Below are 14,548 nucleotides of genomic sequence, written 5' to 3' on the forward strand. Positions count from 1 at the left end.
TTTTCTATAATCATTTTCTTTAGTCTTTCATATATATAATTATAATATATTAAAGATAAAGGAAAATTTTTTAAAAAATGTAAAAAAAACAAGTAATGAAAATATAGCTATGTATAATGTCGTTTGTATCAGCATTCTACAATTGAAACTACTTTATATTTACTACTTAATATTGAATCATTCCGCTCTTTATATTATTTTACGCATCTCAATTGTAAAATTGACGGAATGTCAAATAACAAAAAAAAAAAATTACTATTAACAATAGCACGCTTTGTTTTTCATACTTTTAAAGTTCTAAACATGTCGACGTATTTTTCTTCTCATATAAATTAAATCAACTTATGCAATTTAGATAATTTATTTTAAAACTATTATGTAATTTATAATAATAATTTAACGAAGACACGAAAAATGAATAATTTTTGAATTTCTGAAATTAAATTAAAAAAATAATTCAGTCAAAAGTTGAGAACTTTAAATATATATTTTCTCTTCATTATAATCGATGAAAGAGTACTTAAGTTTTAAATTATGTTAACAGAACTAAATTTATTCTGTTTACAAAATTTTAACTCCTTAAATTCTTGAATGACAATAATATTTTGAACAATTTATTCATATTTATATAACAATTGACAAAAAAATTTTCTCTGATTTAGAAACTTAACAATTTTTTTTTTTTTTAATGTACCAATCCTCAGCTTAAATTCTTTTAGAGAAATTATCACTTATAAATTACTTAATATAACGAATCAAATTATATATATATATACAACAATTTTTCATTATTTAACAATAATTATTATTGTAAAAATATTAAATTTTAACACTATTTAATTCAGTGGTGTCTTAGTTTAAAATAATTAAACGTCAACATAATCTAATATTTTACAATTAAAAAAGGAATTATTTTTATTAATTGAAACAAGAAAATATTTAGTCAGACAATTTAAATATTTATAGTAACGGTATTTTTTTTTTTTTAATAACAAATGAATTTTAATTGAAATTGATTTAACAGTAAAATATTAAGCATCTCAGAAATTTTGAATTCCTTTTTAATTTAATAATAAGAAAATGTCTTATCTTACTATGTTTTTTTTTTTTTTTTTTAATAAAACAACTTCTCTAATAAAGAATACAGCGACCAGCGCATTAACAAATGCAAAGAAAACACTTAAATTTTAAAAGACAGATTCTAATTAAACAAATTTAATTAATTTCTATAAATCAGAGAATTTTTGTCATTCAAAATTTAAAGACAAGTATTTTTAAAATCATGCTAAATTAAAGAATCACATAAATGAATATTCTTTCTCACCACTGTTCAAATACGACATATGATTATAAAGTTAACCGTACAATATTGAATAAAGGAAGAAAGAATCTTACATCTAAAAATACATGTTAACAGAATAATGGTCAATTTTATTTGAAAACTTATCAATTTACAAAGTTTTTTCATATTGAGAAAAAAACAGCAAAATGTTTTGTCTATTTAAATTATTTAATAAATAATATATTGAGATAAAAATTATTTTTTAGGAACTTGTTATTAAAAGTAATAATGTTAAATTTTGATAAGTTTTCTTAAATTGACATTTTTCTGTAACATGCATTTAATGAAAACATTTACATATTTACAGCGTAGAAATTCTACTTTTTGATACATTTCGTAGACACATCTACTTAATTTTTTTTTTTTTTTTTTTTTTTTTTTTTTTTCGTGGAACTTATGGAAATATTATTGTTACATCGACAGTTATTATATAGTATTATTTATCGTGCACATATAGATATATCAATAAATTGGCACTGAAAGCAGTTTCATAAAATTCGAAGGATCGTTTAATCTTTCAATTATAATCTCCATCGTTTTTCATTCAAGCATTAAAAGCTTTTTCTGCATCAGTCCACGTTTTAATTGTTTAAAATTTTATTGTTTTAAAAATATATTCCGGATTAACAGATCTTGGTTCACATATTTTTGAAAGAGATTAATTAAACTTGTTTCAGCAAATATTTCAAATTTTTGACAAATATGATATTAATTTTAGGAAAAATGAAATTATAATAAACATAAATTATTGTATAATAATAATAATTATATATTTATTATAATAAATCATTATGATTAATATAACATAATAATTTATAACTATAAAAACAGTATTTAAGAAATAGGGGAAATTTCCATTTAAATTCTTTTGATTCTTTAGAAAAATACATTTGAAATAGATTAAGGAAATATTTAAATTCAAATTTAAATATAAAAAACTTGAATTATTTCAAAAATGATTTTTCTTTAAAGAAACAGAAAATAAATAAAAATTTGACAAACCAATTTTCTCATTTTTTTGTAGAATTTAATGTTAAATATGAGAAAAAAATTCTATTCATAATTTTTGTAAAAAAGATTTTGTTGCTTCGAGAAATTAAATAAAAGCTGAAATAAGTTTAATTAGTTTTTGTACGAGAAAAATTAAAAAAAAAAACTGAAATTTACATAAGACAATTGAAAATTCATTTTTGTCTATTTATATATATATATACTTGTTTTTAATTAAAAATGTACACTTTATTTTTATTACTTCGTCAATGAAATTAAATTAACTTGAAATTTTGAAATATTAATAACTTAAATTTCAATTTCCTTATTCTCGTACTATTTCATTTAATACAAAGAGCATTTTCTTGAATGTTTGACTAGAGATTATCAACAAAATCGAATCATTTTGTGTTGAAACTGTAAATACGCAGACACCTAAATAAAAGTGACAAAACATAATAATTATTAAATTAAAAAAAAAAAAATTAAGAAAGCAAAAGAAAAATACAAACTTATTTGTTTTTCTTGTTTTCTCCCGAATCTTGTTTCGTTTTATCATGGGAAGTGAGGCCAAAACTTAAACCTTCAAATTTGTAACGTTTTAAAATTTTTCTACACTCTGGACTCGTTTCTACAATATTTTTATTAAAGACTGACGATGACGTACCAGACAAAGTTGATGATGATGATAATGATGATGAACAGGCGATATTTTTATCAAGTTTCGTTGTTGAATTACCATCATCATTTTTCTTTTCAATCGATACAGACTCTTTATCAGGCAACTCTTCCTTACTGATCAATTTTCGTTGATGACTTTCATTATCATCTTGAATATTATTTATTGACGTTTCATCTTTACTTTCGTAAATTTCTTTTGTCGTATAATCATCATTTTTCGTACCAGTTGGTGAATCTTTTTCTTCAGCTATTCTTGGAAGTTGTGTACTTCCACATGAATTTGACATTACAACATTACCAATATTTATCGATATTCCATGAGTTAATTTAGTATAATCGGCTGTCACTTTTTGCTCATTCGTGGCCTTTTTATTATCAGTCTTTGATTCATTACTTTCTTTTGTTATTATATCACTCGTGTCTTCGGTGGTTTCTATTGTATTGGACGTTTGCGCAATAGTAACACGAGGATTAACTTTAACTACAGTATTTGCTAATGGTGAAATTGAAGTTTTATTCTCAGCTGAACGTGGATGAAGTCGATCGGGACTTAGTGCACGTCTCAAAAGCGGTGAACCGGGTTCTGCCGATTTTGGTCGATTAAAACTTTTTTTCTGATTGTTCGGCGTTGACATTGATACCCCTATAAAAGAATTGTATTAAATTATGAAAATTAAAATTTTATAAATAAAATTAAAAAGATTTCTACCTGGACTATAAGATTGTGTTGTATTAGAGCTGCCTGGCTGATGTCCAGTGGGAAATGTCAAAGGACTTGGACTTCTAGTCGGACTAGCGGGAATTGGTGATGGACTAGGAGTTCTTGCCAATGGCGATAATGGTATATGTCCTACGGATTTTCTTCGATTTGGCGAATGAATATTTTTAGCAGCCGTATGAAGTTTATGCTTTAAACCATGTAATGTACTTGGTCGTTGATAATGTGATTGATTTGATATATTTGACATATTTCCAATGGAACTACTCGACGCTGGTGACGATGAATTTGGACTTGAACATGGACTTGATGTACCGGCAGAATGATATGATTCTGAATTAGGACGGTTAGTCGATGAGGACGGATTACATGTTGCCTTTGATGATCCACCATAATAAACAAATGCATCTTGTTGAGCTGGAAGAGATCGTGTGAATGATTGAAATGATCGACTAGCTGACACCATTGATGGTGAACACATTCCAACAGCCATCTGGAAAAATTATTTTTAAATACACTGATTATTCTCTTTTTAAATTTTATAATTTAGAAGAAAATATTTACAATATTAATAGTGTCTTTATGTATATATGTTAATTTGTTTTTCATATAATATGTAAAATTCAAAAAGCGTGTGAGTACAAAAGCAGTATCACGCCAAAAATGTTGTGGTTCTTTTTTTTTCTCTCTTGAGCAAATCAATGCAAACTGATAAAATTTACACAATAATAAATCATACCATAAGTGGAGGTTTGCTGTCACTGGGTAGAATGGGTGCTGACAAAGGACAACTGATACTTAATGGCTGCAATAAAAGATAAAATGCGCTTAGCATGACTAAGGTACAAGTGTCATGTATCATGATTCACAATTCTGTATTAGAAAAAAAAACAGAAAAAAAGAATTTGTCTTTTGGCAATGCAAGTGTTGTGCTTTTTTTTTTTACAACGTGCAAAAATTCAAAAGTGGAATTGTGAAAAATGTCATTTTGAACAAGTGTTGACAATTAGATTAATTAAAATTAAATCAAAGTGCCGACAATATTAAAATATTTGATTGTCTATTTCTCTTTTTGTTTTCTACATGCCTGTTGCATTTCGACGCTTGCACGTTTTGAGCTGATTCTCCTGAATAGTGATGTTTTTCGTTTCTTGTCCGAATGATCGCGTTTCTGCTTTCGTTGTTTATGTAAAGTTTTACGCGCCATTTTACTCTGTTGCAATTCACGCTTTCTACCACCAGTTTTAATACTTGTATTCTCAAGTGGTGTACTGCGTAATGTTATGTGATCACCACCACTTAACATTAATTGCAATACTTGAGTATGATAAAGGCCCTGAACTGGTTCACCATTAATGTGTGTTATCAAATCACCCGGTCTTAATCCAGCCTCAAATGCAGGACTACATTGATCCACTGCCTATAAAATTATAATTAATTTTTAGTAATTTTGTTTCTTTACAAAAAAAATTGAATAGAAATTTTTCTCGTACCATGACTAAATGATGCATTGTGTAAAAGTCACTATCGCCATAATAAACTCTAATTGTATGAACAGTAAATCCAAATCCACCAGGACCTCTTCGAATTATTGTTGGTGGTTTTAAACTCGTTACTAGGGGACTTAATTCCCGACAAGGCGATGTATCTCGAGACGAGGCAGTTGATGATCCACCTGGTGATTCAATTGCTTGACTAGTCCCTGAAGCTTCATCTAAATTGTTAAATATTAATATTTAATAGAAATTTTCATTTAGAAAAATGTAGAAAAAAATACACTTACATGAAAAATCAGTGGTTGGAATAACCAAAGACAATCCACTAGTTGAAGCTGATTTAATCACAGAACGAGATTTTGGTTTTCCACTTGGTAAAAGTGGCAGTGGTGTAAACGATTCAAAGGAATCAGTGCTTGAATTATTCTTTTCCTCAGCTGACGCTCTATGAGCTGCTGCTAAATCCAATCTAAAAATAAGAAGAGAAATTTATATTTAGACATTTCAAGATAAGATTTTAACTTTGTTTTTGATAATGATTTTATGCGATAAAAGAGGACAAAACATAAATTTTGGACAAATTTTCTCTATGAGTAAAACATGCATTATTGTAATGAAATAAATAATAAACTGAATAAAAAATGAAACAATAAACAATGAATTTGATAGAAAAAAATTGGGAAAACAAAAAATATTTGGTTCAATGTCAAATGACTCACATTTCATCACCATGAATGGAAATACTGAACCTGGGTAACTTATCCCGGGAATGTATGTGACGTTTTCTTTGGATCTGTGGACTAATGTCATCGGATTCCGTTTGTGATGATTCCGGAGTACTGAGACAAACAGCTCCACTCGCTGCTGCTTCATTCTTAACAATAGTTAATTGTTGTGAATCACCAGCAGTCAATGTAGCTGGGCTTGTAAATGAATTATCAGACTTTTCGGATTTCGCTAAAGGACTGCTTTTTAATGGCGGTGTTTTCTCGAGATTTTGTATTTTATCAATAAGTTTTGACGATGGTGGCGAAACTGATACTGTCGATGAACTTGGCGATAATTGCGCCATCATTCGTTCCAATTCATTGGAAAATAATTGTTTCTTTGTGTAATCTAATTCAGACTCAGTATTATTAAGAGGTGGCCGAGTTTGAGAAATTTTACGCGATTGTGGCGAATAAGAGGAAAATGAACCAATCAATGGTGAATCATCAGTGTCGTCTGTGTCCTCTCCAATATCGTGATTATAACGATCAACTCGAGCTGAAAGAAAAATGATTTTCTTTTTATTTCTTCCTTATAAAGAGAAATCGGTTATTTTTTATTTAAAAAAAAAAAGTTGTTATTTCACGCGCTTCAAAAAAAATATATGTAGAAAAATTTTACAATCAAAATAACTGGTGTCATCGTCATTCAATAATTGAGGGACAAATTCGGCTTTCTGTCGTAGAAGACTATTCCAATCGACACCATAAAAGTATGGATGATCTTTAACTTCGTGAGAACCACCCGTTCCTAATCGATCTCGAGGACTTTGTTGCAATAAAACAGTGATAATATCTTTTGCTTCCGGTTGGACTGACCAATCATCCTCGGCAGGCCATTCGATGTCATCTTTAAAATAAAAAATATTTTTTAGAATCAATTTTCATTTTTTTTTTCTATTAAATTAAACAACACAAAAAAGAAAAAAAAATCATTACCATTGACAGTGTGCGCAAATAGTTCTTCGGGCGTTTCGCCAAAAAATGGTACACAACCAATAAGAAATTCATAGAGAATAATTCCCATGGACCACCAATCCACAGGCTTTCCATATCCTTGACGTAAAATTACTTCTGGCGCAATATACTCAGGCGTACCAAACACTTGCTTATCGGAAAACTGCCTAGTATCTCTATCTAAATATCCCTCGTACAAATTCGTTGCCACTTGAAAAAGAAGCAATTTTTTTCACACAAAATTCAAAACTTAAGTTTTAAAAATATTTTGTCAATTTAATAATTTTTCTAAATATTTTTGAGGATAATTTCTATATACTTACAGGACATAAGACCCATTTTACTAAGGCCAAAATCTGTGAGCTTAATATGACCCAAAGCAGTGATGAGCAAACTAAAAGAAAAATTAATTTATTCCTTGATTGAAAAAAAAAAATATTTTGTTTTTTTTTTTAAATACTTACTTGTCTGGTTTCAAGTCACGGTGAACGATACCGTAACTGTGTAAGTACTCGACAGCTAAAACTGTCTCCGCAAAGTAAAATCTGGCCATATCAGGAGGCAGTGGGCCTATAATTTTTAAAAGATTGGCACAATCCCCACCCTCAACATATTCCATAACTAAACACAAATGTTTCTGAAAACAAAATTATCATTTAAAAAATTAAACATTATTTTTTTTTTGTTTTTTGTAAATAATGTGATTTATATTTTTTTCATAATTGAGAAATAAATTAGATAACTTTTTTTTTTTAAAAATCATAAAATATTATTTGCGTACCTTTGTTTCGAAACTGCAATACATAGAAACTACAAAAGGGTTGTCCGTAAAGCTCATAATATCGCGTTCAGCAAAAACTTGTTCTACTTGATTTCTCAACATGAGATTATTTTTATTTATCTTTTTCATGGCAAAACGTTGTTTTGACGATTTTTCTTTAACCAAATAAACCGCGCCATAAGCACCATTGCTGATATGTTTTAAAACTTCATAATCACTTTCGCTTGGAACTTTTTGTGATCTAATATCATCTTCTTTATTGGGACTCGAAGATGTTATTTGTAAATTACTATCACTGGAACTCGCTGAGTCCTCTAATTTGTTCAAATCTTCTTGTAATTCTAAAAATATCGATACCAATTTTATTTGTTTCTTTTTTTTTTATTATCAAGATAATTTTTTTTTATACAAACCTGAAATTGGATCTCTATTCAAAGATAATTTATTAATGATGTATTGGGGAATATCAGTCTTAATTCCTGCATTAAATTTAGCTTGCCCTTCGGCCTGTTCAAGTAAATGATAAAACTCTTCAGGATCAAATTCAAGGCATTCCAAGAGTCTAGCAGGTCGGGATATTATTAAGAGAAGCTTTTTTATTAATCCAGTTAATCGTGTAGCTGCTTCTAGAGATTTTTCCTTAGTCTAAAATTTAATTAATGCTTATAATAGTAATTTAAATCAAAAAAATTAAATTGTTTGATTTTGTATTAAAATAATACGAACCTCCATTAATAAGTGTTCTAGATTTTCGCTCATCTCATAAAAGTATCTGGTTGTCACCAATTTCTCTTGAGCTTTCTGTAAACAATCTCGTGCCATTTCAATCACCTGATGATGAACAAATCTCAAAATTGGTAAAGAATCTGGTGTCATTTGTGAAACAACTTCATATTCATCAATCTCCTTATTCTCGTTAATAAAATTAGTTAAACGCTCTTCCATCTGTTGTGTAGCCTGACGAACAAAATTTCATATTTTACAATAGAAAAAAAAACGATTCTTTTGAAATTATTTTAATATTTGAGAAAAATGGAACTCACCTTTGGAAATCGTTCTTTATAAAGTGTATTCATCATAACTATTTCATTATCCATTACTGGAGATCGACTTGGCGAACTGTAAAAATTTAAAAAAAAAAAAAAAATTAAAGTTGATATTTTTGTGTCACAAAAAAAGATTATTTAAAACAAACCTTAAACTTCGAGATCGAGGACGATGCAAGGGTGACATTCGACCTTCTTCATCAAGATTTGATCCATTACCGGGTATACCGGAGAAATTAGTTCCTGGAAATCCAGGATGAGACGAACACGGTGTTCCAGGTTTTGAAAAATGACATGAAAGCATTCGCAATTCATCCTTCGTTGGTATATTTGGTAATTGGTGTAGGCGTTCTTGACTAGAACACTGTGACTGTAAAAAAACAATAATTATTTTAATGACACTGATCCTGATAACAATTAAAATAGAAATAAATTATATATATATATATTTACCGAAACATTGCTAGAACCAGGAGTTGTTCCATATCCACTCGATGGTAAACTTGCCACAGACCATCGTCTTCCATCTGCTGAGCCTGAAGCCGCACCTCCAATTCTTTAAAAATACAATCATATCCATTAATTGATTTGTCAAGAACAAAAAAAAAAATTGAGACATTTTAGTTACCAACTTCCACTGATTGCATATAGTATACATATATATTTCTTTGCTATTTTTAGCGTACTAAATAAAAGTCAAATTAATCACTGTAAAATATATCACAGCATTTTATTATTGATTAAAAAAAACAGCCAAAAATATAAAGCAACTGTGTTTAGAATATTGTCGTCATCATTTTAAAAACTTTCCACTTTTTAAAACGATTAAACTGAGAGAAACAGAGAGAGAGAGAAAAAAATCAAGATTTAATTAGGCAAAAATAGATATACCTTTTTATTGGAGCAAAAGCAAAATGTGGACTGGATGACATCCTAGGACTCTCTAAAGGACTGCCTACAATCGGAACGAATGCTATATTGAGAAAAAAAAAAACAAATAAATAAACGAAAAATTAATTATTTATTGGTGCAACTTAAAAATCTTTTTTTCTTTTATTAAAAGCAAATTATTTTTTTCAAGCATAAAAGATTTTTTCGTAAAATGTGTTATTAGGAAATAGTCTATAAGCTCGGGTTTTGTACATAAAAAAAAATATTCTTCTTCTAAAATAATATAAATCGATACTAAAAGTATTTTATAAATATTCTAAAATTTCTAAAGAGGTGTCAAAAAAAAGCTTTCAATCAAACTAAATCCAGGGTTAAGTTTTCATAATTATATATGACAGTTTTGATCCATCATTTGGTTAGTTTGTATTTTTAAAATTTCTTCACATGAAAAATACTCTTTCGAGTATAATTCACATTTTTCATTCGCTGGAAATTGACTAATTTTTATTAGAAACTTTATAATCGAAAGCTAATTAAATCATTTTTCAAAAATTTTTTTACTTTCAACATTCCTTTTCCTCGAAAACTACAATAAATTTTTTATTGAAAATGAAAGTTTACTATTTGAAAAATATATTAGAAAAAATATATTTCGAAGATTAGTTTTATAATTATCGAAAAAAAAGTTATAAACAAAAAAAACAAAGGTGTATCATATAAGATACATTATGAAACAAAGGGTTAGATATTTACTTTACATGTCATTTAATTATTTATACCTTTACAATAAGCGTAATTAAGAATAATTAAATACATATAAAGTTGGCAGAGATAAAATGTTTATTATTTAACGTCTAATAACAAGTTTATATTTTTTTTTTGTCTTTCGGCAATTATAATTATTTTTTTCCAAATAGTTTGAAATAAATTCAAATTATTATATCGAGGATAAATTTATCCATCGACAAAATATAGAATTATTATTCATTTTAATTACATCGAAACAATTTTGATAATAATTGTCACTTGTAATTAAAAGCAATAATCAATATTAAAACATCATGGTAAAATTGCATATTAATGAAATTAAATTTCTATTTAAATTAATTCAATAATTAAATTAACATTTTCAAATATAATAAATACGGAAAAATTAGAACTATGGGATTATTTCTAAATGAAGGAATTTTATTACCTGATAATGGTGAATTGCATCGTGGTAAAGTAGGAGAAGTTGTTGAAATAAAAGACTTTCGATGAGCTGCCTTTACTATGCGTCGAGGAATATTAAAATCACGCTGAAAAAAAATTGTTTCTTTTTTTTTAAATAACAAATTACAATATTATTGTTTTAATATTTTCACAAACAAGATGATATTTAATAATTTTCTCCCATGGACAAAATCTAAAATTAGAATAGAATCAAGAGCATATCGCTGTCTTGCTGCCAATATACAATTTTCAAGTTCAAATTTATTTTTGACATATTTTTTTTTTAAAGATTTTCTTAATTTATATCTTTTCAAATAGAAGATAATAATAATTAAAATAGATTTTTGTACTTTAAACTTTGAAAAAAATTATCGTAAGAGAAAAATTAAAATTATGAAAAATAATAATTAAAATTATAAAAATAGAAATAATGAAATTATTTGATACTTACCATGTGAACAGATAGTGAGGGTGCAGATTTTCCAATCATAGAATTTCTCATTCGCAACAAATTCGATATTTCTCCACTAACTACAATTTATAATATTATTTTATATAATAATAATCTACATAGATAATTATCATTTGAAAAAAATGAGGAAAAAAATTAATAACAATACCTGGACGAACAGGGGCTTCTTTGCTTTCGACCTTTGGTGGCAAAGGTCGTCGAGTAGCCTCTATTTCTGTCTTTGGGGTAGCATCTTCTGGTTCAACTTGATCAAAAACAAGTACTCGTGCTGGATTATTATGTGCACGTAGGCGGGGTCTACTAGGTCTATTCCTTGATTGATCCATTGTGTTTACTTTAATTTCCTTTATAAACAAATAAATGAAAAATAATAAGAACAATAAAATATTCGTCATATATTACATTTAAGATAAAATTTATGAATGATTTATTAACAATTCATTAATATTACCTTGAATTATTAAATAATAATTATTAAAATATTCGACAATTAAAATTTATTAAATAATCACTAAAATTAGTCATTTATTACTAATTAATTACTTTAATCTCACGGACAATTTGAAAATAAGTCACGAATAATTTTAAAAAAAATTCAATGATTAAAATTATTAAATAATTATTAAATTTTGTAATTTATAATTTAATTATTACTCCAATTTTTTTACAATTCAGAAACAAAACAACAGGCATAAATTAAATGAAATATAAAAGCAAATATTAAAAGTATACTTAAATCTAGTTATAATCATTTTAAGAATTTAAACAGATAAGTTAATACACATATGCATTAAAAATTTCACAAATTTCTCAATTTGTACAAATCGAGGTACAAACAATAATTATCAATAAAATTTTTTTGAATTATCGTATTTTTTTTTCTCAAACATATAAGAATAATCGATTCTTCTATTGTATATTTACAATTAATATTTAATTAATTATTTTTTTTTCGCAAATCATTCTTATTGTATAAACTGTACGTTTTCTAATGCTAAAGGTATTTATTATTTTTTAAATAACACAAGTGTTACGTAGTTGAAATTCCTTCAAACATATGTAAGGATAATGTGAATCATAAAACAACCCAGGGGGTCAAAAGTTTATGTGACTAAAAATGGAACAAAGATTCAGAAAAAAAATCATTTTATTTAAAAAAAAAAATAAACGGAACGTTTAAAGTATAAACATAAAAATCTATAACAATAATTATTATCGAATAAAAGATGTAAGTTTATACTAAGTCACTATTATAACTTTAAAACGCACGAAAAAGTTTTATGTGCATGAATAAATAATTAAACAAACTCTTTTATTACAATACTTCAAAATCATATCACGTTGTTATTACAATTGAATCAACTTTTTTATATTGAGACTTATTATTAAACAATCTATATATTAATGTATAGTATAAGAAATTTAAAAAAAAAAATATAATAATTGTAATCAACAATAAAACTAAAATTAAATTATCTATATAAACAAAATAAATCTAAAAAGAAATTAAAATTTGTGACAGAAAAAACTATTTGATAAATAATATAATAAATGAACGAATATTTCCAAATACAATTCAAGTCAATTCACTGAATCAAATTGGAGTCAACAAAATGACATTTAAATTTTATTACATGTTATGAAAGCAATACCATATATTCCTTAGTAAGAAATTTTACTGTATTTAGTAATTTAGAAATGATAAAAACTATATTGCAATGGCTCAAAATTTATCAGGCCTATTTTATTTCCATGTTCATTTGAAGGTCACGATTATAAAAAATAAAATTAAAACATTTTTACCTGAAACACAAATAAAATTACATTGAAAATTAAAAAAAGAAAAATTATTATAACTACAATAACCGGAATTGATTATTCTTTTGTTTTCTGAAATACATTCATATTAATTTTCTTCATTACAATTAACAAGTTGATGATAATTGAAATAAAAATTTTCAAGTAGGTTAACATGATTATTTGTCTATTTTGATTTTTGAAAGACAGTATTATAAAATAAGTACCTAAATGAATACCTGATAGAATTTTGCAGAAATATATATATATATGGACAAGGGGGATTTCAAAGACAGGAGATCCAAACGGCACTAAGCGCGCACAGTGTACTTGACAAATAGAACGGATGGGAATTCAGCGAAAAGAATTTTTATTACAACTCTGAAACCCATCCTGATAGATGAGCGTTGCCAGGAACCACTGGATATTAGGGTTCTTTGAAACTACAATTTCATTTTTATGAAGTGGAGGGAAATTATAATTACGAAACGCGAGGCGACCATGAATTCTGAGTCATGACGGACACCGACACAAACACAATTTCAATACACCAATACCCCACTAAAATGTACATATGTACAGAATACAACACAACGCAATCGCCTTTTTCGCCATCTAGGAACCATATTAAACAGAATCTGTCATAAATATTCCCACATATTCCCTAGAAAATCATATACACTAATAATTGTTTTATTATTATTTTTTAAAATTATTTATTTATGTAAATTCCATTAATTATAACAAAAAATTTAATTCTCACTTCATCACCTTGACGTTTAATTGTTAGACGACATTTAATTTTATCATTCAATTTTAAAACATCATTTTTAGGTGTATTGCAAATCAATAACAACAGAATAAAATTTACATATATAAATTTTGTATTGTACAAAATTTAAAGTTAAATTTTTTAATAAACAATAAAAGCTATTAATGTTAATAGTGCTCTGATTATCACTTTTTTACAATTAAAAATTAATTTTTTAAAAATGAAATGAAGCAATTTCTTGTTTATCAACAAATGATTGTTCAAATTACAAACTCTTATTTAATTTATTCAATTTTTTTTATTGATTTAAATTTATTAATATAAATACAGAAAACAGAAATTTCTTTTAAACATTTTATTTTGAACAATATAAACGTCAAATGTCAGTTGTCAAAATTGTCAACAAAGGGAAACCTAACCTCAAAATCTTTAGATATATGAATCTAAATCAATTAAATATGCTGTCAAAATTATTGTGCATGATTACGTTTATAAATTGCACTAATTATCATTTATCAATATAATAATAATTAATTATTTTGTAATTATTTATTATTATAAAGAAAATTCAATTATTTATATTACCTTGCGATCTTACCGACTGTTTCACGATTAATGGTAATGCA

At 26.4% G+C, this 14,548-nt stretch overlaps 1 protein-coding gene across 6 annotated transcripts; it reads right to left on the reverse strand.

Annotated features, from left to right (window-relative positions):
* Positions 1-468: 468 nt before the first annotated feature.
* Positions 469-13,875, reverse strand: LOC127288218 (microtubule-associated serine/threonine-protein kinase 3). Of its 6 annotated transcripts, XM_051315547.1 has the most exons (24): positions 13,390-13,875; positions 11,502-11,697; positions 11,333-11,412; positions 10,865-10,967; positions 9,670-9,751; positions 9,232-9,334; positions 8,928-9,148; positions 8,776-8,851; positions 8,459-8,689; positions 8,146-8,377; positions 7,733-8,073; positions 7,416-7,588; positions 7,275-7,345; positions 6,934-7,161; positions 6,617-6,844; positions 5,947-6,493; positions 5,515-5,696; positions 5,225-5,445; positions 4,819-5,151; positions 4,471-4,536; positions 3,723-4,224; positions 3,000-3,656; positions 2,845-2,915; positions 469-2,767 (listed from the first exon to the last, which is right to left on the reverse strand). In XM_051315547.1, the coding sequence occupies exons 2-23, from the start codon at positions 11,677-11,679 to the stop codon at positions 2,845-2,847; spliced, it is 4,926 nt and encodes a 1,641-aa protein (XP_051171504.1). In that variant the 5' UTR covers positions 11,680-11,697; positions 13,390-13,875; the 3' UTR covers positions 469-2,767. The 6 variants fall into 6 exon arrangements, with proteins under 6 accessions (XP_051171504.1, XP_051171503.1, XP_051171500.1 ...); XM_051315546.1 differs by having other exon boundaries at positions 469-2,915; XM_051315543.1 differs by having other exon boundaries at positions 2,845-3,656; positions 13,390-13,870.
* Between the last annotated feature and the right edge of the window lie 673 nt (positions 13,876-14,548).

The sequence above is a fragment of the Leptopilina boulardi genome, unplaced genomic scaffold, assembly GCF_019393585.1.
Source record: "Leptopilina boulardi isolate dan_hultmark-lab unplaced genomic scaffold, ZJU_Lbou_2.1 LbouV2_38, whole genome shotgun sequence".
NCBI lineage: Eukaryota > Metazoa > Arthropoda > Insecta > Hymenoptera > Figitidae > Leptopilina > Leptopilina boulardi.

What these genes read in the sequence shown, in the direction of transcription:
- LOC127288218 (XM_051315543.1), bottom strand. Translation starts at nt 11,679, where the DNA reads ATGGATCAATCAAGGAATAGACCTAGTAGACCCCGCCTACGTGCACAT. An exon ending in TAAAATGGGTCTTATGTCCT is followed by an intron (nt 7,162 to 7,274) that starts GTAAGTATATAG and finishes TTCTTTTTCAAG; the next exon opens with TGGCAACGAATTTGTACGAG. An exon ending in TCCATTCATGGTGATGAAAT is followed by an intron (nt 5,697 to 5,946) that starts GTGAGTCATTTG and finishes TCTTATTTTTAG; the next exon opens with ATTGGATTTAGCAGCAGCTC.